The 26214-nt window shown below is 40.5% G+C and overlaps 1 protein-coding gene across 1 annotated transcript in view; it reads left to right on the top strand.

The window, feature by feature from the left end:
- Window positions 1–23263, top strand: part of MAPK12 (mitogen-activated protein kinase 12) — a gene marked incomplete at both ends in the record, with an annotated part of 28617 nt that extends 5354 nt beyond the window's left edge. The window contains 10 exons of the mRNA XM_079536172.1: window positions 4488–4546; window positions 7339–7450; window positions 12755–12784; window positions 13397–13444; window positions 18085–18199; window positions 18829–18900; window positions 19671–19750; window positions 20474–20552; window positions 22202–22375; window positions 23193–23263. Of these exons, the coding sequence (XP_079392298.1) occupies window positions 4488–4546; window positions 7339–7450; window positions 12755–12784; window positions 13397–13444; window positions 18085–18199; window positions 18829–18900; window positions 19671–19750; window positions 20474–20552; window positions 22202–22375; window positions 23193–23263 (840 nt within the window). The remainder of the gene's footprint in view (window positions 1–4487; window positions 4547–7338; window positions 7451–12754; window positions 12785–13396; window positions 13445–18084; window positions 18200–18828; window positions 18901–19670; window positions 19751–20473; window positions 20553–22201; window positions 22376–23192) is intronic.
- Window positions 23264–26214: the final 2951 nt, after the last annotated feature.

Raw genomic sequence — 26214 nt, forward strand, 5'->3', positions numbered from 1 at the left:
TTTGAGTCTGTTGGGTGTTGCGTATAGGTCTCTAGCGGAGCGTGGCTTGTGAGACATGGCTGGTGTCTGTGGATGTGCTGCCATTTCCATCTCTCCTTGAGGTGCAGCAGAGGTAACCCTGGGTGGAATGGAAGTGACTGCAGCATGAGCCTTGTGCTGTGGGTTACAATTATAGAAAGATTGAGGCTTCTTAGCATAGTTAAAAGGACACCGGTGCCCTGTGATGTGGAAGAGCACAACAACATGAAGTTGAAGCTAACACTGCAGAAAATGTAATGCAGTATGATATATAGTTCAATATACCCCAGCAGGGCTCTCTTAAAAAATGTATTTGCAGCTTGAGTGCCAGAGCTGCTCAGCTTCGCTGTGTGTTCATGCGTAACATCCATGGGATAAAGAAGAACTTATTGCATGAAAGACATAGTCTGCATTACTTATTAATTTATAGCAGACCATGTCTTTCATTTGCGTACTGCTGCTTGCATCAGAAATTTCCTTTACAGAAATCCAGTGAAACGGTCCTTGAAAATACATGAATGTGCATGGGAGCATATGGATGAGGAGCTCCGCGCTGCTGTGTGCCCATGGTAGAATTGTGTTTGGAACAGGAGATATCTGAGAAGAGGAGGGTGGTAACCACCTTACAAACACAGCTGTTATTTGCTGCCAGTAATTAAAACTGATCAGAATGATCAGTGTAAATGTCTTGTGCAGGGGAATGATAGAGATTAAGAATAAGGCTGGAGCCACTGGAGCGGCTTCCTGGGAGAAGGGCACAGTCAGCAGTGTACAGAGCATGAACATCCCCACTTGAAACAAGTAGGAGCAGCAGAAGTGTAGTTCTGCAGCTGGTTGGCATTGCTTTGCAGGAAGATGGGAGAGGCACACATCAAGCTCTGTCCTTAGACATGCTTTGTAACAAGCAAGGAAGGTACTGCAGGGGAGCTGATGAAAATCCAACCTGTTTTTCAGTGAGATGGGCAGAAGTAATCAAAATGCATCCTTTGTGGGGGCTTCATTCTTGAAATTGCTTCCTGGCATAGTTTGTAGGGAAAAAATGTGGTCATGGCTCCTGGCAGTTTCTACAGATGCTTTTCATCGCCATCCCTGGGTGCAGGGAGTTCATTCCTTATTGGAGGGGAAGAACACGGCTGCAGGATGCTTCACAATACCTCAGCTTTCATAGAGAACACGCTATGAACAAGAGATGATTCTTGTGATGCATGTTTTGTGGTGGCTTCATTCTGTGCTGGGACAGTATCTTTAAGCACCACGAAGTTTTTGCAAATACTGTATTTAATTTGGAGAAGAGGGCATTTTAGACAGACTTGGGATTTCCCACAGTACGGAAAAGGGAGTTTCCTGTATTCTGTCCAGTTCTTTTCCTTTTCCTGGAGAAGTATCTGGAGATGTATCTTCCTGGGAAGACTTATTTCATTCTGTGCCTCCTTGCTCTTAGCATATCCGCAGAAAGCAGTGGTCTGGGTGGAAATACTAAATGACTCTGTTCCAGGGAAGGAAGATCACCCCAAAGCACAACTGTTCCATAAGGAGCACCAAGGGGAAGCAATTGGGCCCCTTTTATTTTTAAATCAATTAACTATTAACATGACATATATTGGGCACTAATGTGGATCTCAGGTTTTTCAGAAAACTTGCTTTGAAGAACAAGAAAAGGAGCACTGTGAAACACTTGGCATATTAGAAGAGCTTTCTGTGTTAGTATTTAAAATTCCCTCCAGTGGGAGCAGTGCTGGTCTCTGTGGTATTCCTCACATCACGGGGTTTGCAACAACTCAGGCCAACGGTACGCTCATCTCCGGAGGTTTGCAGCCTCCCTTGGAATCAGTAGTTTGTACCTCAGGAAGCATAAAGTAACGATGGGACACAGTTTAATGGAGAAGTAAGATTTTGGTGTGGTTCACGGAATGATTTTTGTTCTGCTGTTCTCTTTATTGAAACGTGTTCTTGTGTTGACAGTGGAGGCCTGATAACATTTTGTTATGATGAGATGGAAGCAGTGCAGCATCCTTATCACTTCATCTTCTGCTCCATCAGCTCTGTCTGTGGGGTTGTCCCCCGTGGGTCACTGCTGCATTCTGGCATCACAGAGTTTATCTTCAGTATGTTTTGTGTTGGTGAGGCAAGTAGCTTAGGTGAATGAAGGCATAGAAATACCTCCTTGGAGAGAACAAGCAGGACTTCTGGAAAAGTGGGAAGAGAGGAAGAAACGCTGAAGATGTCACTTCAGAGAATAACCAAATCCTCTGTGGGTATAGTCACTGTTTTATGGTAGTCACATTACTCTGAATGAGTTTCAGATAACGGTCCTCAGAAAAATATTACTAGCTATTTTTTCTAAGATACGTTTGGCTACAAAGATGAGGGATTGTGAGGTTTCTGTCCTCATCTAAGCCTTGCAATGTTGTGATAACACCCAGTCTAAGTGTGGTACCTCCCTTGAATGTGAAAAGGATAAAAATAGGTGCACAAAGGATGTCATCAGTGTTGGTTGCGTTTATTTAAACCTTTGAATAAAGGAAGTTGTTCTTCCTTTCTTTCTTTTTTCCCCTGCATTTCTGCTCTTTCTGCATTTGTCTTTACTTCCCCATAATTTGCTATGCTATTATGCTAATAATGTCCCAAATCCATCCTGATTGTTATCCAGGTGAACTGTGCAGTAATTTCAGTACTTTGATGGTAACATCGACAACATAATACGCTGTTAGTCTTGTTTCCTTTCATGAAGCTTCTAGTTTTTCAATTTTAAACTGATGTGTAATCCCTAAACCACACAGCCATAAAGATTGCTCTGAATAAGGCTATAAAGATTACAAGTCTCTTAGGAATAATATTCTCTTTCATTTTCCATTTCCATTGCTTTCTTTCTGTGCCCCCCTGGTTGGTACTCCACAGGCCTGCTGACAATAGGAGAAGTGCTTTCTGTCAAAGTGTTTGGCTTCTAAAAAAGCATTTCAGACCTCAGCACAGAAGCCAGTCTGCACTGATGACATCAGAGCCAGACAGACCTGGCATCAGTTGGGGGGTGGCATGATAGTCTGTCTTACTGATCTAATGCCATTCCACTCCTCACAGGTGTTTCAAATACCTTTTTTCAGTGTGGCCTTCAATTCAGTACCACAATAAACCTTAGCCTGTGACGTGCCTGTCTAAAAGTTGTGTTGCAGAAGGTTGCTGAGAGAGGCATGTGCATCAGTTAATCAGTGCATCAACCAGCCTAAAAGCTGCCGTTTGAGATAGTGTGCATTCGTGCAAACCCAGAATACCATGTTCCAGTGTCAGTGTGGCAGCCTGGACCTGGCACAAGTAGCCCACTGCCCAGAGCACCAACAGGCTGCTGGCAGAGCATGACTTCTGGGCCCTGCTCAGGGGCTTCCTCTGAGCAAAGAGAAATTGTGAATTAGCAGTGCCTGACTGCAGGACTCCAGTTTGAGGTTTGAACCACAGATGTTCCAGGAAGCTGAAAAGAAACAACTCCAACTGCCTGTAATGTGTAGGAATTTACAGGATTAAGCAGTGTCTGAGCTGAGATTTGGCTTTAGACAATGCCAGCTACATCTTTTGAAGCATCTAGCTCTGTATATTTAATTTACTAGTCATTAATGAGCTTGAGAGAAGCACTGGAGATGACTGTATTAAGTCTATGTTCAGCTGATGTAGTTGCACTGAAAAATACACCCTAGAATCATAGAATGGCTTAGATTGGAAGGGACCTCAAAGATCACCAGTTCCAAGCCCTGCCATGGGCAGGCTACCATCCACCAGCTCAGGCTGCCCAGGGCCCCATCCAGCCTGGCCTTGAGCACCTCCAGAGATGGGGTGCCCATGACTTCTGTGGGCAGCTGTGCCAGGGCATGACCACCCTCTGAGTGAAGATCTTCTGCCTAACATCTAACCTAAATTTCTTAGGAAAAGCTGTGGTGGGGAGATGTACTTTGCTAGGTGGTTATTTCTCTTGATAATGTACTCTCTATGGGAAGAATTTAGGTCTAGTTTCTTGTTTGCTCTCCCAGTTAGGGATTGCAATCTTTCTACCTAAATTACTTCCTCAGGGAAATCAGCAGGTGTTTGAAGTGTTCTTCATTGTTATCAGTGCAGGTCCAGCTAAGTGAGGACCACTTATGACTGGTTCAGATTATAAACTGATTTATCTGGTTTATTTAAAATACTGAAGTCATTCAGGTTCAAAGGCGCTCCGTCTTCCTGTATAAAACGGTAAGCCTCTGAGCTTTTTATTTAATACATACATCTTTTTTTATCACAAGTAGCCCTCAAAGATTTAAAATTTAACACATAGCGAATCCTAAATGTTGTTAGGCGCTACTTCAGCCACCTTTATGCCCGTAGTTAATGTCTTGTTATGGAAATGTTTATTACATTTCTCCACTAATTACACTATTCAGGAATTTTTCTGTTAAGGTAGTATTAACCCATGGTTTCTTTCTCTCCCTTCTCCTTATTTTCAGGTGATTGGAATACTGGATGTGTTCACACCAGATGTCACAGTGGAGAAATTTACTGGCTTGTGAGTTTTGAGTTGTTTCTGTTTGGGAGCAGGGGACTGTTTCTTGTATGGAGAAAGATTTGTTTGTGTGTCTTAATAATGGAGAATTCCAAACCCGTTGCTTCCTGACTTTTCTGAATTCTATCTTAGAATGGCTGTTCCATGCAACTTTGAAATTGGTAGGTTTTTCAGACTATTGTTAGAGCTAGTAACCTGTTTTATAAGCTGTGTGGCTGTGTGCTTCTTGCATCCCTCAGTAAACACCTTCTGATGGGCTCCATAACCCACCTTTAGTGGTTCTTACACTAAAGCTTAGATGATCAGATAATGGAACCATTCTTAACCCAGGCAAGTAGTCTGAAAGTGATGCCTTCTGCATGACACATCTCCAGTGTGGTCCATTCTAATTCTAGGATTAATTCAAAACTGCTGTTACTGTTTAATTTTTTTGTGAATATCTGAGCTCTGCTCTGTTGCATTCCTCTCTGTGTGGTTTCCCAGTGCTCATTCTGCAGTCCCTTATGTCCAGTTGAAGGTGTTCTACACTTCCCCTTGACTACTAATCTCACAGGCCAACATGATCCAAGCAGAATGTAATATAAATTATTTTCTGGCACCAGGCATCTACATCTCTTTGTTGTCTGTCTTTTGGCAGCGTCTCAGACACCAGATATTTAGTGCTGCAGATATTAAGCCTGTTTTACTTGTGGATCCTTCTGCAATTCTTGTGAATTAGAGTCACTACAGAAACAGTGGTCAGAAACGCTCTTGGACTTACTGTAGATGATACATTATATTTGTAGAACTGCACTGAACTTCCTCGGATGTATCTATATTTTAAAAGCAACCCTGTGTATTTGTATGTTGACAAAAAAAAAAGCTATCTGACAAGAAGATGAGGGAAACAAATACAAAAAACATGGACCATGTGTTCATATTGATCATTTAAGAGACCACAGAGCCAAAAAGGATGTTGTCCAAAAGGTTGGATTAGATACGTGAGGGAGCCTTCCCTTGGCTGACTAGTTGTGAGATGTTATCTCTTACTGACTGTGTAAAGATCAAATTCAAGTTGATTTGTGGCCAGAAACAGCTGAAGAGAGGCATGTGGTTTCACCACCAGCAATCCCTAAGGCTGCTGTCATCCAAGACTTTGGGTTTCTCAAGTAATTCTGGCCCTCCTGTTTAAAGCATAATATGTTCCTGCTCTGTCTGCTGCTCTACTTTCCTGCTGCTCTACTCCATGAGTCAGTGTAATGAAGACTAAAAACAAGATACCATTTCCTGTGTGAAGAAACAGTCAGTGTCATTTCCCTGCTTGCACTTGTTTTCTGTCAGAGCTGGAAGTGCAACTGATGGAAATATTGTACAAAATCAGTCTTTACCAATTGAAATCCCACTATGTACAGCTGTTTTTCATCTTCTTTGACTACAATTTTTGCACTGTCTGTCCTTGTATCATAAAACAAGTATCTAGAACAGGTTGCTGCCCTCTAAAAGTTCTAGAGTTTTAACTTGGACTTGCAAGGAACTTAAATGTGCTAGGCATCACGTTTCCATTGGAGTGATTTGGCAATCAAGTGTCTAACCTCACTGTAAATACGTTTCTAAAATAAAAACAAGTTCGACAAGCTTTAAATAGAAGACAAAGTGTTCGAGTGAGCCTGTAACGTTTGATCCAGTCATTCCAGTAAGTTACTCATAAACTCGTACTGAAGTTTGGATTTTCAAACTCAGAAATGGATTTTCTCTGTCTTAAATTTTGTTTCCCCATTTTGTTTCCTCAGTTTCAACTGTTAGGTTTGATGTCACCAAACTGTAAACTGAGCATATTGCATATGGAAAAGTGGTCTTAGAGTGCCTGATGGTTACGTGTTGTTTTTAATGTTGTCTATTTACATAAATCATTATCCATCTAGAGGCCTGCGATCTGTATGGATGATGGCAGGCTAGTGAAATCTTAATGAATCTTGAAGGTCACTGCCATTACTAAAAGACGCACAGATATTTCTTTCTGGTTTTTTTTTTTCGTTTTTTTTTTTAAACTAATGTCATTTTCTGGTTCATTTCAAATATTCCTGACCTCTGGGAAAATGCATCTAATAAGTCTGAATAAGGGGAGAACGTAATATGCTTTTAACATTCAAGAGCATCAACAAAGCAGAAATCAAACTTAGTTTTCTAGGTTACTGGATCTGTTGTTGAGAAGCATCCAGAGTGAGACTTGGAGAGAGAGAAGAAATTTCATTCTCAGTAATTGCTATGTCCTTATATGATTACAGAATTGAATTGCACATTTTTTCTGTCCAAGAGATAACAAACTGGCCTGTGAATGTTGAGACTGGAAGCCAGTATGAGTTACTGATGATGAAGGAGGTTACAATCTTAGATAGAAGTTAATTTGTTACGTCTGACCTTGTCTATTTGATTCTAGGCCGTTTGATTGCTGCTGGTTCATATACCCTATGATAATGATGGTGAGATAAATACCACTGTGTGTGAATGTTCCAGTTTCCTGTGTAGATATCTTTGAAATATCACATGGCTGTTGTGTAGATACCTTTTATCTAGTTCAGCATCTGTACTCTTCTGGTAACTGCCAACTTTCCATAATCAGTGTCAGGGTTATGTGGTACCTCTTCATGACAACAGATAAAAACACAGAGGGGCCTGAAGGGAAGATAGTGGAATTGTTTGGTAAACAGAATGATCTGTAATATTGTCAATGAACCACAGCATACAAGTATGTTTCAATTTATTTGACAAACTTAAAATTATTCTGACTTTATTTCCTTTTTTTTTTTTCATTTTAGCTACCTAGTCATGCCATTTATGGGAACAGACTTGAGTAAGATAATGAAGCATGAGAAACTCACTGAAGACCGAATCCAGTTCTTGGTATATCAGATATTAAAAGGCTTAAAGGTTTGCCACTTTTTATTATTTCTATTTCACAATATCTTGTTTTCCTAGTAAACTGTTATGGAGAGCTGTACTTATCATTTGATGGCAGGATAGAGCTTACCTTGCCTTGTTTGGTACAAGTATTGAATTCTGTGCAGTAGTTATTTTGTGACAGTGTTATCTGGCAGGGCTGGGATTTTTTTGTGCAATGCTTTCTTTGTGGATTTTGTTGGTTTTTGTGTGGGTTTTTTTTTTTTTTTTTCAAGAAAATGAAAAGAATTGAGGTCATTACATCGTGCCTATATGTATGGATGTAACCTGTAGGTGTGGTGTTTGGGGGAATGAAAATCTGAACTGGAGAGAAAATCTGAGCCTCACCGTCTCACATGCACACACTGGTTTTGGTGAGTGTTCAGGGACCATAATAATTGTCACATTAATCTCTGTGTGTTAAGAGCCCAGTTCTGCAAAGCACTGTTGAATGTGACTAGGTAAGTTATTCTCTGGGACACATTTCACTTATTTATATATTCAAGAAACAAGAATTCAGAATGTAGGTGATGTCTTCCTCTTGTAAAATTACTGTTCTAAATCCCTTCACCTAGCTCTGCAGGCTGTGTCCAAGCTCTCCAGCAGTGATGTCATTTAATTCCCTTTGCTGTTCAGGAGACACACTGTGTAGCATGAAGGCCATAGAACTGCACCGTCTAGGATTGGTGTGGTTCCTTTGGCTGCTGCCAGCATTGTACAGCTTTTGTTTTATAGTCCTACAACATATGGGCAGACTTTTCTCTGCGCACAGAGGTTAAGTGCAGACTGTGCTGGGAGTTGTATCTGATAGGGATATGCATATGCGGTGAAAATCCAGCACTGCTTTTAATAGAGGAACATTTGTCACATCTGTCAAGATTCTGATTTGTTCAGATGTGTATTTATATTGCCAAACCCTATTAAAATAATCAGTATTGCGGGACAACTTGGTGGTCCTGTACAAGAGCATCAGCATGATTCCTTTGTAGCTCCATATTTAATAGATAGAGAAGGGCATTTATTGTTCTGCTCTCATCATGAAACTTAGGAAACATGTTTTGTGCTTGAGGTTTAGGTTAGATGTTAGGAGGAAATTTTTCATACAGAGAGTGGTGACACGCTGGAACAGGTTGATCAAAGAGTTTGTGGATGCCCCATCCCTGCAGGCATTCAAGGCCAGGCTGGATGTGGCTCTGGGCAGTCTGGCCTGCTGGTTGGGGACCCTGCACACAGCAGGGGGTTGAAACTAGATGATCTTTGAGGTCTTTTTCAACCCAGGCCATTCTATGACTCTATGATTTTTATTTTGGTGATATAGCTGTATGCTTTTGTCTTATTTAAAATACTTGGTTAAGCTTACAACTTAGAAGGGCTTTTGCCATTCTTTTGTTTTTGGCAGAAAAGCTATGTAATGTGAACAGATATGGAAGGCAAGCTGAAAATAACTGTCCTTACGCAGGTGGAACAGGACTGGAGTTTCCAGCTCCTTCAGTCTTGGGTTCCTTATCTGCAGGAATGTGAATTGGGTTTGTTTTCTTAGAGGTCTGAGAATATGGGGTTGGTCATTGTATTTCTTGATTTATGCAGTATTTGAGAACATAAACTTAGCTCTTGGGCTTTATGAATACCTTTTCAAGCATCTTTTACCATATTCATGGTAATTTTTGTTTTCTCCAGTTCTCTCCTTCGGTCATCCCTGTTTACTGTATTTGTTCACGTTTGTGGTATTCTTTCTTCTTTACTGTTTTCTCCTCCCTCACGCATCTCCTCTTCAGTTTTTCTTTGCTGTTAAGTCACTCCTCATTTTAATTTTTCTTGCTGCCTAGAATGCTTTTCCAATTAGATTTGTATTGTACATTCTACAGTTGTAGAATTGTTGAGTGTACAGTTGTAGAATTGTACAGTGTAGAATTGAATTGTAGACTTTTCCAATTCCCTTTTTAGTAGATTTTTATTTTGTATAGATATTACATACGCAGACAATAATCCATAGAATTCAGACAACTGTTGGATCTCTTCCTAGCACAATCTGAAGCTTTCAGTCAAGGATTTATGAATGCAATCAAAAGTCAAGATTATGCACAGAGCTCCTGTGTTCAGAGGGACTTTGCACTCATTAAGCTGGAATCTTGAATTAAATTTTGTTCCAGTAAATTGGTAATAACACTGTGAAGTGTGTGTCTGCTGTGGTCTCGGTGTGTTTATCACATTAAGAGTGAATAATCTGACAACAGATGGATAACTTAATGAAGAAAATTGGCAAGAATAGGATCCCATTTCAGAAGGCTGTTGAACCGAAATGGAAAACTTTCTGAACTAAGAGTTTAGTTCCAGTGCTGTACCTGCCAGCAGATAATAGAAAGCAGTCACGAAATACCACCATTGTTGAAGAAGCACTGCAGCTCAACGCAGGTTTTCCTGTTTACAGAAGGGCTAGCATTTACACAAGCACCAGAAATAAGTGCTATTTCATGTAATCTCAGCAGTCTTACGTAAAGAGAAGTGTTGAGAAGATAGATGAGTTCTCCCCAAAATGTTGATATGTTTTTTGGTGCAATTAACTGTCTTAATCTTCAGTGGAGCGAGAACACCGATAAAACCACATTCTTCATCAAAATGGGTGGGTTTATTTAAAATGAAACTCAAAAGGGTGCAGTCCCTTTAATTCCTGTTTCTACATGCTACATTCTTAGGCACAGAAATTCCTGAATCTGCTAGTTATTTCCTTACTGTGTACAGTCATACCAGCAAAAATAGCCTATAGAATATTATTAGCCTCTGCTTTGGAAAATCAAGAGGCCTCAGTACAAAGACACCAAAGTGATTTGGAATGTAAGTAGTCATGGTGGTATCCTTGATAAAGATGGCTGTTGGCTGAAGACTCCAGCCTTTTCTCCATTTGTTGGGAGCCTAACTACTTACAGGCATATTGATAAAAATATATATGTATTTATATTTTCTCCAGGTTCTGTACCTCTGACTGATCACTTCTTTTTGCATCTGGTTCCTTCCATCCCGATGCATTTCATGCACATCCATGACAGAAATAGCATTTCATAGCTCTTTATGTGTTGTAGTGGTTTTACAACCTGTGCTCTGGGTAACAGTTCCCTCAACCCTTTGTGGCTGCCTCCAGGAACTCCCGTGGAGTGCTTTGGCAGTTCTATGTGAGATTTTAAAACTTGGATAATAGGCAGAAGGAAGTGATGTGCCATCTGCTGGAGATACATAGTGCTAGGGCTTTGGGCTGCAGAGGGACGGAAAGCTTTCCAGAAGGGGACTCAGGCATGGCAGTCAGCAGCATGCCCCTGTGGCAGCAGAGCCCTGTTGTCATCTTGACTGTATGGCTGAAGTTGTAATCTGTGAGTGAAGTGATTTTTTTCCCTCTCCTCAGAACTTAGCACTGTGTTCAGTTTGGGGCATCCCAGCACAAGGAGGGCACTGACAGAGTGAGGACACCGAGGCACTGAGGGGTCTGAAGTGGAGAGCGTATAAGTAAAGGCTGTGCAAGATAGGCTCATGCATCCTGGAGAAGACATGGCATGGCTTTGCTCTGACCAGTGTCTATGTGGATCTGATGAGAGGATGTAAAGAGGGCAGAGTAGACTCTTCTCAATGGTGCCTTTTGACAGGATGAGAGGCAACAGGCACAAGGTGAAATGGACAATTCTGTCTGAACACAAGAAGAAAAAGGTTTGGTGTCTGACCACCACACTGGAATGGGTTGCCTGGAAGGGCTCCATGCTTGGAGCTGATCAGAACCCGACTGATCCCATCCTGGGCAACCTGCTGTGGCTCCAAGTGGGGTGGTGAGACTCGATCTGCAGAGTCCCAGTCTGCAGCTGTTGTGTGGTATGAAACCAGCTATAGAAAAATAGAGGAACAAACATATAAACATTTACCAACTGTAGATACTTTGTTTAGTCAGCTTACTTCCCTGTAACACAGAGAGAGGGATGCCCAGGGAGGAAAAGTATTTGCTTTCTTTTCCCTGTTCCCCTCATCTGGTGGACAATGAGGATTCCTTTGCAGAGGGACTGTTGCTATATACAAAATGGCAAAACCATAAATACTGCCATCAGAGTCGATAAGCAAGAAGAAAAGAGTTAAGAAAACCAACCTTGAGAGCAAATGAAGCAACATCGTGAGCAAATAAATCAACGCTGTGACTAGCAATTATTAATCTAGTATAATGCCTGTAAGAATTTTATGTCAACAGATTCTGTTTGGATCTGTCATTAATTCAACCCTTTGGGCCCCCTGTGGGTCACCACAAGGACTGCTGTGGTTTAACTGCAGCTCCCTGCCACATCACTGCTTATTCTTCCCCCAGTGGGATCGGGGAGAGAACTGGAAAAAGATAAAACTTGTGGGTTGAGGTAAAGACATTTAGGATTCCCACTTCATCCATCATTTCTGAGGACTTGTTAAAAAGCCCTTATTGTTCTCTTGTTGCTTAGTCTGAGTAATACAGATGCCTCAGTCTTCATGGTCTGCAGTGTTTTCAGAGCAGTTCCCTGCACCTGAACAGCACAGTCACATTCAAGGTCACTCTAGGGCAGTGTGTCCTCACTTTGGAACAGCAGGCAAGCATACTAATTGGTCTGAACCAATTACCAGAGACTCCTGTCATGGCCTATGATGAGACATCTCTTTGAGGGTGGTATTCACCTGGTGAGAGGAATTGGGCACCTCATGGGAGCACTGGGTAACAAACACAGGTGTAGGTACCGGTATTTGGTCAGATGTCTTGTTTCCCAGCTTCCTTGAAGAACTGGTCTTCAGCATCCATGTCTTGGTTTGAATTTTGAGAGCCCTTAAATGCATGATGAAAACGTGCTGATAAATCTGATAAACTAGATTTGCACACAGGCAGTGGTGAAGCATACAGCAAGGCTTAATCCTGTTCTTAAAGGATTTCTGAAAGCTCGGTACTGCTGAGGCATGCAGATCTAAACTGTGATGGCAGCTGAGATGTCTACTGCAAGAGAGCATTTCTGATGCATAAAAGAGCAGGATTTATTTCAGTAGATGTGTATGCAGAAAAACTGTATGATCTGGTACAGTACTCAAACTTGTTTACTGTCATGTAGTTCTGGGGGGAGGAATAGGGTAAAATGCTATTGAATTACCTGAACAATAAAAAGATCTTCTGTGTAGTAAATGAACATTTCCAAAATTCAGATTACTTTAGCACCATGAAAAAGCCTGCTCCCCAGCTCCTTAGAGTCACTTAGAGTCGTGAGCTCGTTAACTAAAACATGCTTTCTTTGCTTTTTTTTTTTTTTTTTCCAGTATATTCACTCATCCGGTATAATTCACAGGGTAAGTAGAAATTACATAAAATATGTTTAAATTCTTACAGTGGGACTGTGATTTTGTGTAAGCATGGACATAAATGTTCTTGAGTTCACATTTATGATGTTCAAGTTGGATTATTTGTTTGATAGAAACAGTGTAACTGCATCAAGTGTAAGCTGGCCACCAAAGTTGCACCGAGCACAGTTCAAGTTCTGAAAGTGCTTCATGCAATTGAGTAGTAAGTCCCCAAAAGAGCAAACAGCACCTAAATTGAGATGGCTAAGATTTTTTTCTGACTTTTTGAAGACAAAAATTAGAGTAAACTCTTAAAAATATTTAAATTTTATATAAGAATCATAGATTTTTTTTTTTTTATTATTTGGAAGGGACCCTTAAAGGTCATCTAGGGGGAGAACACAAGGAAAAATGCCATATAAATTCAAGTTTGTGTCTTTACTTCTGTAATTTGTTATGTCTAATTTTCTGGTTTATATTTATGACATTGTTTTACTTGTTTCTGCGTTAAGTAGTTGCAGGAAAACCATCTAACCTAAATGAAATAAATACTTGCAAAGTGTGGTTTATTCTGTATGCTGTAAAAGAAATAATTAACATCCATTTAAAATCTGATTGCAGGACCTAAAGCCTGGAAACCTGGCAGTAAATGAAGACTGTGAATTGAAGGTAGGATATGTTCACTGGAAAAAGTTTTTGTCTGTATGAGAGATGTGCCACAGAAAACACCAGGGGCAGCAGCTGTAAGTGTGCTAACTGGTGTCAGTGGTGCACAGGGGTTTCAGCCCAGGAGCTCAGAAGAGTCTTGGAGAAAGGAAGAGGATCAGATGGACAGTGGTAATGAACTTGAAAAAAATGGATGGAGACTGATACTTTTAAATATTTTCCCATTTGTGTGAGTTTAACACCACAGCAGTATTTGTGTATTTATTTAAGAAATAAAGCCCTGAATACTGAAAATCTATTAGTTTCCTATTTGCATGTCCTTACTGAAGTCAGTGTATGTTTCATGCGAATGGCAGAGGTGATGATGTCTGAAATCATTATGGAGCCAGGCACAAGAGGTGGCTGTACCAGAAAACAGAAATGTTGCCAAGGATGTCAGAGCTGAACGTAGGTAGAACACTCTGGGAAACTGGTGCACCGTTAACAGAGGAGAGCTGAGGGTTGGCTCCAGGGTGTACAGAAGACTGCTGGTGAGGAGGTCAATGCCACAGGCTTTATTCATAGCTTTAGTCCTTCCAGCTGGATGAGGAGCAGTGTGAGAGCTGAGATTATCTTCTTGTTGGGTTGGTGTTTATGTGGCAGTCGTGCAATAGCCTTGGGCCTGTGAAAGGTGTGTGCGTAACTATAGCAGTCAGGCTTCTCAGGAAATAATCATGTCATGGTTACGGTTGCACAAGAGCTGTAATGCAGAACTGTTCCTATGATGCCTTGCAACTCATTGCTTCAGAGAAGCATGGGAGGAATAAAATACTGCTCACCACAAACATCACGTTTCTTTGAAAGCGATTCCTTCCGCACCATTAGAATAACATCAATTGCATGTAGACCACATGTACTTCGTAGAAAGAATACGTCGGTTCTTGATTTTTGCTTTTAAATTAATTACTAAGAAAAAAAAAACATTAAAGAGAAATGGTTGCTAATTTAGCATTGTAGAGTTCATCTGTTAACTTTCACTGGTGTGCTGTAAGACAGGTGCACTTTATGGCATTTCCTGTATTTCCTGGTTGCTGCTTATCTGGAGTGGGAAACTGCTGGCACAGACCATGCCTTCCTTTGCCCTTCCTACCTGGGCTTCTGTCCAAAGGTGGGTGTGAGGATGGTGCACACTCACACCTATCCCCTATGGAAACGGTGCTTAGCTGGAATGCACACCTGGAGACAGGGCTGTAGCACCCACAGTGGAAAGTACCTGTCCTGAAGAGTGGGTGTTGCCATTCCTGCTGAATCTTCTTTGGATTTGTTCTCAGTACAGTCTATCTGAATAGTAATTCTGCTGCTGCACATGTGGCATCGCAGGCCTCCTGAGATGGAGTTGGACTGAAGATGGACGTTGGACTGAAATAGTGAATCTGAACTGTTCAGATTTTTTTACTCAGTTTCTTATCTCTGTTAGAAATCTTCCAATACCTGTTAGGAAACATATTTGTACTTGAGAAATAGATACACAGTGTGCCCCAAAGTAGTAAAATGCATCTGGTTGAGCTGTGCAGAATGAGCTGCTTTAAGAAAAGCAAATTGTTCAGTATCAAGTTGAACTATGTAGTGTTCAGCACTGTTCATTTTAGGAATACAGTTTATTCTCCTGTGAGATAGGGGCCTCACACTGTTTCCAGTCCTCAGGTCAGCCTATTGTATTCTATTGTATTCTTTTTTAATACATCACTATTAATTTTCTAGACTTGTTTTTGTTACCTGTCTTCTCTTAGCTGTGGCAGTCTGAGAGGCAAGCCAGGACTTTTCAGTTAATTACAAATCCAAGCTACGTTTTCTGTCCTGTGCTGTCATGGCTGGTACATACATCTTGACAAAACGACAGTACGTTTGAATGGGACGTTTGTGTCCTGGTATGTAAGGACTCTTAGATCTTACGGCCAAGGCCGTCTCCCTGAAAAGATATAAGCCTTTATGGAAGCAGTTCAGTCATGTGAGAATTCCAGCTTTGAATAAATACAGTAAGTCTAAGTCTACAGCTGGGAGATACAGAAGATCAAAGGTTGTAAAGCAGTCCCATAATTAAATGCAATAAAAGTGCTTTTTAGCATGTAACATATGGATTATATACTGCATTATATACAGCATGTAGCTGTTGCAATACAGTTTCTTGCTCTTTGGAGACTGAATGCAGCAGACCTGGATGTTCAGGGCCACGTGTTTTCAGGATTCCCCTGTTTAAGACAGAAAGCCATTGTCTCTTTCTGGCTTGTGTGAGGCCAAACTGTGATGAGTCCCAGTCTGATAGTGGGGGAAAAAAGAATCTAGGTAAACCAGTTGGACATGTTCTCCCTCCACCCCCCCTACCTGTACAGTGAGATTTTGAGACGCAGTCCAGATCCAAGACATTATTTCTCTGTATGATTGCTCTATTTCCTTACCTAATACAAGTTATTTTTCTGTTGCCGTGGACATTTTTAAGCTTTTACATAAGCTGAAGCAAATAATTTGATAGCAGAACACCGTTTTGTTAAATGAGTAGGAGAAAATGTAGTACTAAGTTTAAGTTTTCTTTCTTGATTCTCAGGGCAAAATTATGCTATCCCTAATTTTATGATAAGCTCTGATATCGCATACTGAAGTGTGCTGATTTGAAATCAGTGAATACCGGTCGTCCAAAGGCAGCTCCAGCGTATGGGCGGAAGGCAAGCTATCAAATGTTGAGAAATGTACATTAAAAATATGAGGGCAGGGATTTAACTGTGACCCCACTTACACTGAACCAACTGAACTGCCTTTCACTGCGTGTGCGTTCCGCTGTAACGCATAGGATGTGCCTTGCCCTGTGAGCGCACCTACGCTGGCACAAGGCAGTACTGACAGGGATCATCCCATATTTTTTCCCCCTTATGTATCTCAGCATCTTCCCTTGCCTCAGCTCTAGCAGCTGTGTGGCTTCCTTGAGTTAATAAGTAATCAGCCCTATTTCTCAGAGCGTGCTTTCCAGCTGCCTTGTCTGGCTCTTTCAGCTGCTGCTTAGGAATCAGAGAAGTGACAGTGGAGGCTGCCACAGGGGGAGTCACTGCCCTTCCTGTTGTCTTGAAGCTACAAATTATTTTTGTTACAGTTACTGAAGCAAGGAAGAAAATTAAGTTTGCTAAATAGAAAGGGAGCTTACTCTTGAGCCATGGGGCATTTGCTCTCTTTCATAATTCCTGCATTATAAAATTGGTTTTCAACTTGCTCTGAAAATATCTTTTGAAGTTCTAGTATAAAACTAGAAGATCAGGCAGAGTTTGAGAATAATATTTTTATGTGAAAATTGTTGTTGCATTGGTACTGTGTTAATGCTAAGCTCCATTCATTCATGACCCTAATGAGCACTTCAATGAAAAGAAATCATAAAGTTAATGAATAACACATAAAAATTCTTGCTTTCATTTTCTGCCTTTAGAAAACTACAAGTCCAAATTCCATCTTAGCCCTTCTCCAAGACCTGGTGTTATAGCCTTTTGAAAGAAAGAGGCTTACAAAGCTGTGCCAGACAGTACCAACAGTGGCTTTTGAGCTACTGCACAACACACTGATTTCCCTCACCCTCTTCTCCCTCCCAGCATTAAGGGAAGATGTGTGTGTGTGCCCTGTGTACACTAAATTTGAAAGCTGTATATAAAGATGTATTGCAGTTGCAAATATTTTGAGACTGGTTTTGAAAGGTAACTTTGGGCTTGATCAATTGCATTTTATTGGTAAGAATAAAACTCTCCCATTGCTTCTTAGTCCTTTCCAAATTTGTAGGTAATCAACAGTTATGGGGAAGTTATGGAAATAATGCTTCTAGTGTGGCAATAAAGACAAGCCCTGGCATTTTATATTCTTTATCTATGAATGAAATTACAGTTTCCCTTTCTATTAGCATCAGGGAATAATGAAATTGTCCTGCTTGAAGTGAAATATTTTAAGATGTTTGACTACAGTGAAAGCATTATAAATATGTCACTCTTGCTATAGCAATGCACGGGTGCTCCTAGTAAAAACTTCTGCTGTGTCAGTCAATATATGTATGAAGCCAGATGCACATGGAGAGCAGTGGCCCTTCACATGAAGCTACCTATTCAAGTATCTGCAAAGGATGATCTGAGCAGGCTTCTCTGCCAAGACTCTTCTTGTTCATAGCGTGGATTTCCTGATAAACTGCGAAACGACTGTTGGCCACATCTGTTGGCTTACTTCAGAACACTCTTGGAACACACTCTTGAATAATCGTGCCACCTTGGATGTCAGAACAGTGGATACCATGTAAGCTGGGTGCTTTTCTTCAAACTCTGAAAAGATAAGGTAGTTGTTCCACACCCAGGATTGAATGGAACCAGTATCTCTTTAACCATTAATTGAATAATGTATTGTTTTCTCTACTGGCTTTACAGCTTTAAGTGCTGATATAAAGGTATCTATCTAACGTGGAAAAAAATTGTAAACCTCCTTGCTACTTTTGTCTTGATTAATAAAATGAAAGTGAAACACTTCAATGAGAAAGAGATGCAAAAACAACTCAATCTGCAGGATGCTCTGAGTCTTTTATTTCCTGTGTTTGTTAAATCTGCATGAAATAGATAACTCTCTGGGTGTACTTTGTGCTTCCACTGCAGATCCTGGATTTTGGAATGGCCAGGCATACGGACAGTGAGATGACAGGTTACGTGGTTACAAGGTGGTACAGAGCCCCAGAGGTCATCCTTAATTGGATGCATTACACACAAACAGGTCAGCATCTCTTTGGAAAAGTCTTAATACAGCTGAAGCGTTCACCGAATAAGGCAAGTCTGTGTTTCTGAAGTGAGTGAGACATTGGAGGTGGAAATGATAATATAATGATGAAAATCTTTCTTGTAGGTTGCAGGTAATCATTTGGGGGTGTGTTTTTTGTTTCGTTCATGGGGTGGGTTTTTTTGTGTGTGTTTTCTAAAATGCAAATTGTTCAATTGCTCCAAAACAATTGGAACAAACCTCCTCTATGTATTTGTGTTCTCCCTGACTAATCTTTCTGCAAAGATGTGCTTCTTGTAACAGACAAGGTAAATGGCAGAATGAGGGAATCGAAGTAATGCCAGAATAACCATAGAGATTTTTGAAAGCATAGCAGAATTATTTCCTGCATGCATGTTTGTTACTGAGAAGCTGACTGTGCCCAATACCAGATTATCTTCTGTTTGCCTATCAGAAATGCTAGTAGTTTTTTCTATATTGATTATCATAGTCTGCAAGGCACCCATGTATATTGTAACAGACTACAAAGGTAAATTTTAGTCGTCTTTGAAATATATTTTAGATTCAACTTTACATTTGGATGAACAAATATTCAGTAATTTAATGCTACTTTATCCTCTTTTCAGTTGACATCTGGTCTGTGGGCTGTATAATGGCTGAAATGATAATGGGGAGGCCTCTGTTCAGGGGAAACGACCGTATCCTTCCTCAGTGCATTAATGAAACCAACGTCAGAAAACGATGTGCAAAAAGGTGCTTATGTGGTGCAGTGAGTGTGCTGCAAATCTGTTGAGTGTAAATTAAAATATAGTTATGATGTGGCTATCATCTATATTTAATTAGTTATTTGATATTTGTACCACATCTGTACATCAGCAAATTAAAACTCACATTACTGAACTTTTTCAATAGAGAGTGGGATATCCACTGAATGATGCCTCAAATCATCAGCTAAAAGTTTCAATGACAATACAAAAGGTAAATATTTATATATAAATAAGTATATATATATATAGTAGCAATAGGTTCCACAACTCCAGCACAGAAAATTCTGGTGTAGTATATGAACTTACCAGCATGTGCCAGTCCATTTCATGCTTTTTGAGGCTTTTGTCAAAAATGTCATGTAAATAATACAGAGTACAATATTTTAGATGTGTAGAAAATATTTGGTCATGTAATTTCATTGCTGAAAAGTTAAGAAAATAGTTAAGACTTAGCCATACTTCAACCTTAGGTGATACTTTGTTGGCCCGTGTTGTGACAGACAGTAGAGTGCAGTGATAAAAGAATACAGCAAGAATTCTTCGCTTGTTTTGTTCACGAGTTCTGTGTGTTTGACAGCTCATCTTTTATACATCTTCTGTTCAGTGTTGCATTGTTGGTTTTCCTTTGTTCTCCAGTAGCAAAGAAACACATAATTTTTATCCTACGGTGAAAGACTTTGTTCCTTATTTCTGGCATTCAGATCTGGATCAACTCAAAGAAATAATGAAAATAACGGGTACACCAAGTCAAGATTTTGTGCAAAAACTGAAGAGTCAGGAAGTGAGTATTCTGCTTTGTCAGACTGCTTTATGTGCCCTGATTTTACTTAGGCCATTCTCACTTCTTAGACTGCCTGAGATCATGTGTGTTGGCTGCTGAAATGACCCCCAGTAGCACATCTCTGCCTACTTATGAGGTTTCACAGCCAGGAAGATTACTGGACGTTAAGGGGAAACAGAAAATGATTAGGACACTGAAAAAAAATGAATGTATTTAAGTACTTTATATCAGCGGAGCTGATACACTGCTTCCTTTGCTGGGAACATACTGAAAATATGAACCTCTTCAGACAACCCATTCATTCTGTAGGTGTCTCTGACTTCCTATTTTCATGTGATGTTTTTGAGAATCCTGAAGTCCCTACAATAAAGAACCTGAAATCATTAGTTGAACTGTACAATTTAAATACTGTAAGATAGACACTTTTAGAGATTTCTGTAAATTTCAGAATGACATTCTTTCAAATTATGAACACATGTTTATTCTAATCAACATATTAGATGTTGATTAGGTATCAAAGTTTTACATTTAATTTCTTAATCAGAATTTTAAGGTTCAATTTAAAAGAAACTGTTCCTTTCAACAGGAAGGTGAACATAACCAGGCCTTATAGCAAAAAAAAATTCCATTTGTACAAGGTACTGTCAGAGCATCACTAAGTTACCTAGTAAGCACATTACGAAGGAGGCAAAGTTCTAATTTAATATTCATGTTTCTTTTCAGGCAAAAAACTATATCAAAAGCCTTCCAAAAGTCCAGAAAAAGGATTTTGCATCCGTCTTGAAGCACGCGAGCCCTTTGGGTAAGGCAGTTTGTGCGATGTGTGCCATTTCTGTTGTTGTTTTGTTTGCTCTGGAGTCAGCAGCAGTATCAGTCATGTGATAGGTTATGTGGTGATTCTCATGCTGCTCTGCCTCTTGCGTTCCATCACTCAGATCTTTGATTCTAGTGGCTGAACTGTGCCAAGTTTAGACTCTGCCAGGAATCAGATGATTCAAAAGAGTAAAAAAGAAGTATTTTATGCTTTAGGCTCCGATCCAGACCGCGCTTAATGGTTTTACTGAAGCAGCTTTCTCAAAAGCCCTGGGGATTTAAATATATTTAATAAAGTTTTCTGTGCATTGTATTTTAAATATAATTCTGAAAGGTCCTTTTGATGTACAACAGAAATGCAAGCAAATAGAAAGCTGACATTTTAGACGTGGAATGAATGCATCCTGAGAAACATCTGTGCATTCCTGCAAAGATCTGGCTTGTATTTGATGGATATAAACAGCTAGAAGAACATACCAAGTGTGCATAACTGTGACGTGACCTGAGGGAATAAGAGCTCTGAGATGGCTCTGCCCAGCTTCATCCATTCCCCAATGACCTGACTCATAAAGCCAGGCATTCTTAAAATATAAATTAGGATAATTGACTCTTGTGTATTTAAGCATTTAAAATGGTATGTTAAGATACAGTAGGATTATTATCTGTGGCCCAATAGCTAAACTCACTAGCTGTCCCAGCTGCAGAAAAGTCTACAAATCTCTACTTAAATTTCTTCCTATCACTTCTTTGGCCATCTGGCTGTTCCTTATGTGAAGAACAACTGCTCTTGGTCTGGGAGAGAAGGTTGGAGAGACTTGTAGTGTTAGGTGCATGGTTGGACTTAAAGATTTCAATGTTCTTTTCCAATCTAAATGATTCTGTAATGTTATGAATCCATAATGTGCCAAGCAAGCATTGCAGCATCTTTTCCCATGCTGCTGCCCCTTCCTCCTGTATGGTGTTCTACCCAACTCAGAAACTTTCTTACAGGATACTTTTAGGAACATAATAGAATCGTGTCTGTTTATACTAGTGCATTTTGGTAGTCTCACGGAGGACCCGATCCAAAATCCACCGGTGAGGAACGTTGAAGATGTTCATGGATTTCATGGATTGTTTTGGTGAGGTCAAAACACGTTGCAGATAAAGCTAGTGCTGACATTGAGAGCATGGATATCTTGGTGAACTTGAAAATGTGCTGCCAATGCTGAGGGTATGGAGTTAGTCACATAACAAACAATCCTCAGTAGCTCTACACCCATCTGCAAATTCTGCCGCTGCCAAGTCACGATGTGCCTTAGAACCACAACACAGTGCTGGCAGTGAGGGCAGACAACTGGGAAGTTCCTAAATGCCGTGGACCTGGAGTCAGAAGCTGAGAAGTCATAGCTGAGGTGATGTGGCTGTATTGCATGTGGAATTTAAGGAGCATCTCTGCATTGCTTGGTACACGTCCCAGCTTGTTCACGGCACTCTGTTTTGTTGTGCAGTAGGGCCCCACTGGCTGTAGTATGAACAACCAATTATTTTGCTCTGTAAATCTGTAATATCTTTAAAGCATCTTCAGTGCAGCATTACTTTGCATAAGTTGGAATTGGTGGCTTGATTTCAATGCAGTGTTTATTTTCTGTTCCATAGCTGTAAATCTTTTGGAGAACATGCTGGTGCTGGATGCGGAGGAGCGAGTCACGGCAGCTGAGGCTTTGATGCATCCTTACTTCGAACCAATTCATGATCCTGAGGAAGAAATTGAGGCTGAGAAATATGATGAGACATTTGATAACATGGATCTAACCCTGGATGAGTGGAAGCGTGAGTTTAGTTTTGTGATGTTTTCAAAATAGGCAGTTAGAAAGGCCATCCCAAAATGAAAATACTCTCCTTTGCTGATGATTGTCACTACTTTTAATGGAAAAAAATAATTGAACAGCATAAAATAGAGAAACACTGTTGGTCAGTGTTCCTTTCATCAAATCCTCCTGAAAATATCTTCAGAGGTTTTCTTCTCTTCCTCCTAGCAGTGGCTTCTATCTTCTTCATACATCTTTCTTCTTATCTCCTGCAATATAGGAAGGAAACGTGTTTGTTACAGTGGATAGGACAGAGCAACAGATTCCTTAGCTGTTGGCTTTGTAGGCCATAAAGTTATTGCTGGCCTTAATTTTCTGTTAGATATGTTTTCTCTTTCTGAGAAAGCCTGTCTCTCTCAGAAGAAATTAAAATCTGAATCTGGTTTTTGTCTTATGTCAGAGTTTTGTATTTTGACTCGTAAATGAGGTGAGGTCTTGATTTGTAATTCTGCTGTACTTAGGAGCACTTTCTGGGCGTATTTTCCACTATATTATAATGTCAATGCTTACACACCTTTGAAAACACCTACAACAGTTTTGTATTGGGCTACTTCTTCACATCTGAAGTGGCAAAGCAGTGGTAAAGCAATCTCTGATTCCTTTATTTTTTGTACTGTTTCTCTCTTTTTTCGCCTGAAGAGGTCTCTGTCTTCCTCACCTTGATCAGAGCCCAGCCATGCTGGGGATTGCACCCGGCTTATATCTGCAGCTCCTTTTCTGGCCAGACCAGCAACACTCTTTATTTTGTTGTTTTGTGTTGTTGTTGTTGTTTTTTCCAGGTGTTACGTATAAAGAGATACTGAACTTCAAGCCACCACAAACATCAGAGTCAAAGGAGACAGCAGTGTAATTGTATGGCTTGGTCTTTTCAGAAGTCAGAAGAAAGCAGGAAAGCTGTAAATGTTTGTAATATTTCAGGTGTATAAAATTTTTATAAATAAAGTGGATGTAATGTATTTCATCTTTCACTGTAAGAAGGAGCAGTGTCTTTTACTATGCAGGAAATGTAGTGCCTCTGGAAGCAGCACCTCAGAATTGTCCAGAAGCATATTTCTGCTCATAGCTTCTCCCCTCTGCACAAAAGGATTCGGTCTCTGACAACCCTTGAAAGAGCAGGTGGGACCAATTCTTCAGATCAGAAATCAAATGAGAGTACAAGCTACTACTGCAAACAAGCTGAGACACAGAGTACATCAGTGATGTACAGGGTCTGCTCTCTGCTCTCCAGGGCTGTTGAACCATCTTGAATTTAAGAGGTATTAATAGGACTTCCTCTGGAATATTTCACCTTGATGAGATGTCTGGGGAGGCTGATCAGCTTCTGTGACCTCAACTAGTGAGGAGAGATACAACCTGAATGGATGCATTTCTTTTCTCCTTTGTGAGGGCAGAAGAGCCTGAGCTCCATCCAGGTCTGAAAAATGTATGCAAGAGGGAACAAGTAGGCAAGTGTCATCATCCTAGAGATTTTTACAGTAACCAGTGTAGTAGGACAAGACTTCCCAAGTGCACTAGGTGAACAACTAGGTGAACAATCACTTTCTAGAGTCACAATGTTTTTATCTCAATGCAGTGGAGTCTCTTTGTATGACAGAGTTGGGATTTACAGGGAGAAACTTTTTAAGACTGTTTGAAATTGTACAAGCTTTCTAGCATCTTATGTCTGAAATAATCATTGAAAATATACATATTCTCAGAGGACACACTGATTAGAAAACCAGCAGTGCTGATCTTAGAAATACAGCTGCACGCAAGTGACATTACAGAAAATTAAGTGAGGATAAACACCCACCACTGCAGCTATCCATGCTGCTTGCAGCAGGCTCTTGTACAGAGGTGTCACCAGGCGCAAAATCACAACCATTCTATTTTGGGGCCTTTTGGAGTCATCTTACTTTGGGGGGAACCTCCAACCTTCCACTGGGAGGTACCTTACCAGAAGGAGTCAGATTCCTGATGAGCTACAGTGGGATGTGAGATGCTTTATGAGATCTTCTTTATGTCTTTATGTCTTTATGTGTTTTCCTTGGTGCTTAGTTCATAATCATAGAATCATAGAGTGAATCATAAAATGGCCTGGGTTGAAAAGGACCTCAAAGATCATCTAGTTTCAACCCCCTTATCATGGGGCCAACACTTACTTACTTAGGGTCGTGCCCATGACCTCTTAAAGGTCATGGGAGAAAAGTGCCTATTGGAGATAGTGGCTTTTGGTAGCCTTGCTCATTGCAAATGTCAAGTGGCTGAGGTGCCTCTTTTAGTACTGTAGAAGCCACAGGCTTCTGGAGACATAAGGTGATGACGTTTGGTTTTTCTGTGTTCGGGAATTACAGAACTCTTACAGTAACTAAAGAGCAGACCTCGATGTGTGTGCCAGAAGAGACAGGAGAACTGCTGCACTGTCTGTCAGTAAACACTGTGTTAGGTAAATAACAAACATGAAAAGTTTGTTGCATCTTGGCATGATGTTTCTGTGAAGAGATTGGAATCTGAAGAAACTGCTCAAAAAGCAACAGGAATTTTTAGTATAAATAGCTTATTAAGAGAAATGTGAGGTGAAAGCAGAAATATTTTGCATGAGAGGCAGCTGCTCTTTCAAAGGGAGCGACATCTCCCAGGCTTTTATTTGCTATTTCTACTGGTGCTTAGCAACTCAGGAATAAGAACCCAATTTCTGTTTGCCTTAAGGACAAATGTAAATATGTTCTGCATGTACTCGAAATGTATTGTGAAAAATAAAAGTTGGATTTTTGTTTTTTTTACACAGTAATGGTGTCATTTTTCCCCATATGTATTCCCAAATGTATAATCAGTTCTGAAAATACTATTTTCAGTACAAGGGAACTATATGAAACCTAATCTGTAGGTACATTTCATGTAATGTGAGCTGCTGATGTAGTTTAGTTTGAAAGTCGGTCAGCCCACAAAACCTAACCTTTCTCCCATTTTCCAGGCTGTGAGTCAGCCACACAGCTGACTTGATTGTACTGCTGCCACCTAATTTTTTCCTAGAGCATCTGTTTTTAGCAGACATCCTGCTTTGTTCTGAAGGATTTGCATTTTTGCATGTTTGTTCCTCAGCTTGATTTTAAAAGTCAGACTGATGGTCATCAAGCATATACAACTTCACGTTGGATACGGGACCTTTGCGTTGAAAACCTATGTGCCTTCAGGCTGCTTCCTGTGAAGATCAGCCCGTTATATGCCCATGGCATTGAAGACATTGGTCATGTTGAATTTTGATCAGGTGCTGCTGGGGGTGGATGTGGCTCACCATTTCATTTCTTGCTTGTTTTTTCTTTAGTTACAAGTAGCCCTGAGATGAGTGTCATGTGTCTTGTAAAATGTTTTCAGAAGATCCACTTTACTCTCAATTTGGAACTACCAAGCATTTGAGCTGGATGGGTTCTTTAAACTTCCTACTTTCTGCTGTTCAAATACAAATAGCAGATCTTTCTGATGATTCAGAGCTGGGAGGAGTCACAGATGCTCCAAAAGTCTGTGCTGCCACTCACTAAGACCTAGACAGCCTTGAAAGTTGGGCTGAGGGAAACCTTATGATGTTCACTAGGGGCAGGCGTAGAGTCCTCCACATGGGGAGGAATAACTGTGTGCATCTGTACAGGTTAGGCGCTGGCAGCCCTTAGGGAGCTCTGTGCAGGACCCAAGTGTCCAGGCGGCCAGCAGTTGCCCTTGTGCCGAAGAAGGTCCTTGCTATCCTGAAGCACATTAAAAAGAGTGTGGCCAGCAGGTGGCCTCAAGGGAGGTGATCCTCCCCCTCTGCTCTGCTCTGGTGAGGCC

The sequence above is a fragment of the Tetrao urogallus genome (assembly GCF_951394365.1).
Source record: "Tetrao urogallus genome assembly, chromosome: 1".
Taxonomy (NCBI): Eukaryota; Metazoa; Chordata; class Aves; order Galliformes; family Phasianidae; genus Tetrao; species Tetrao urogallus.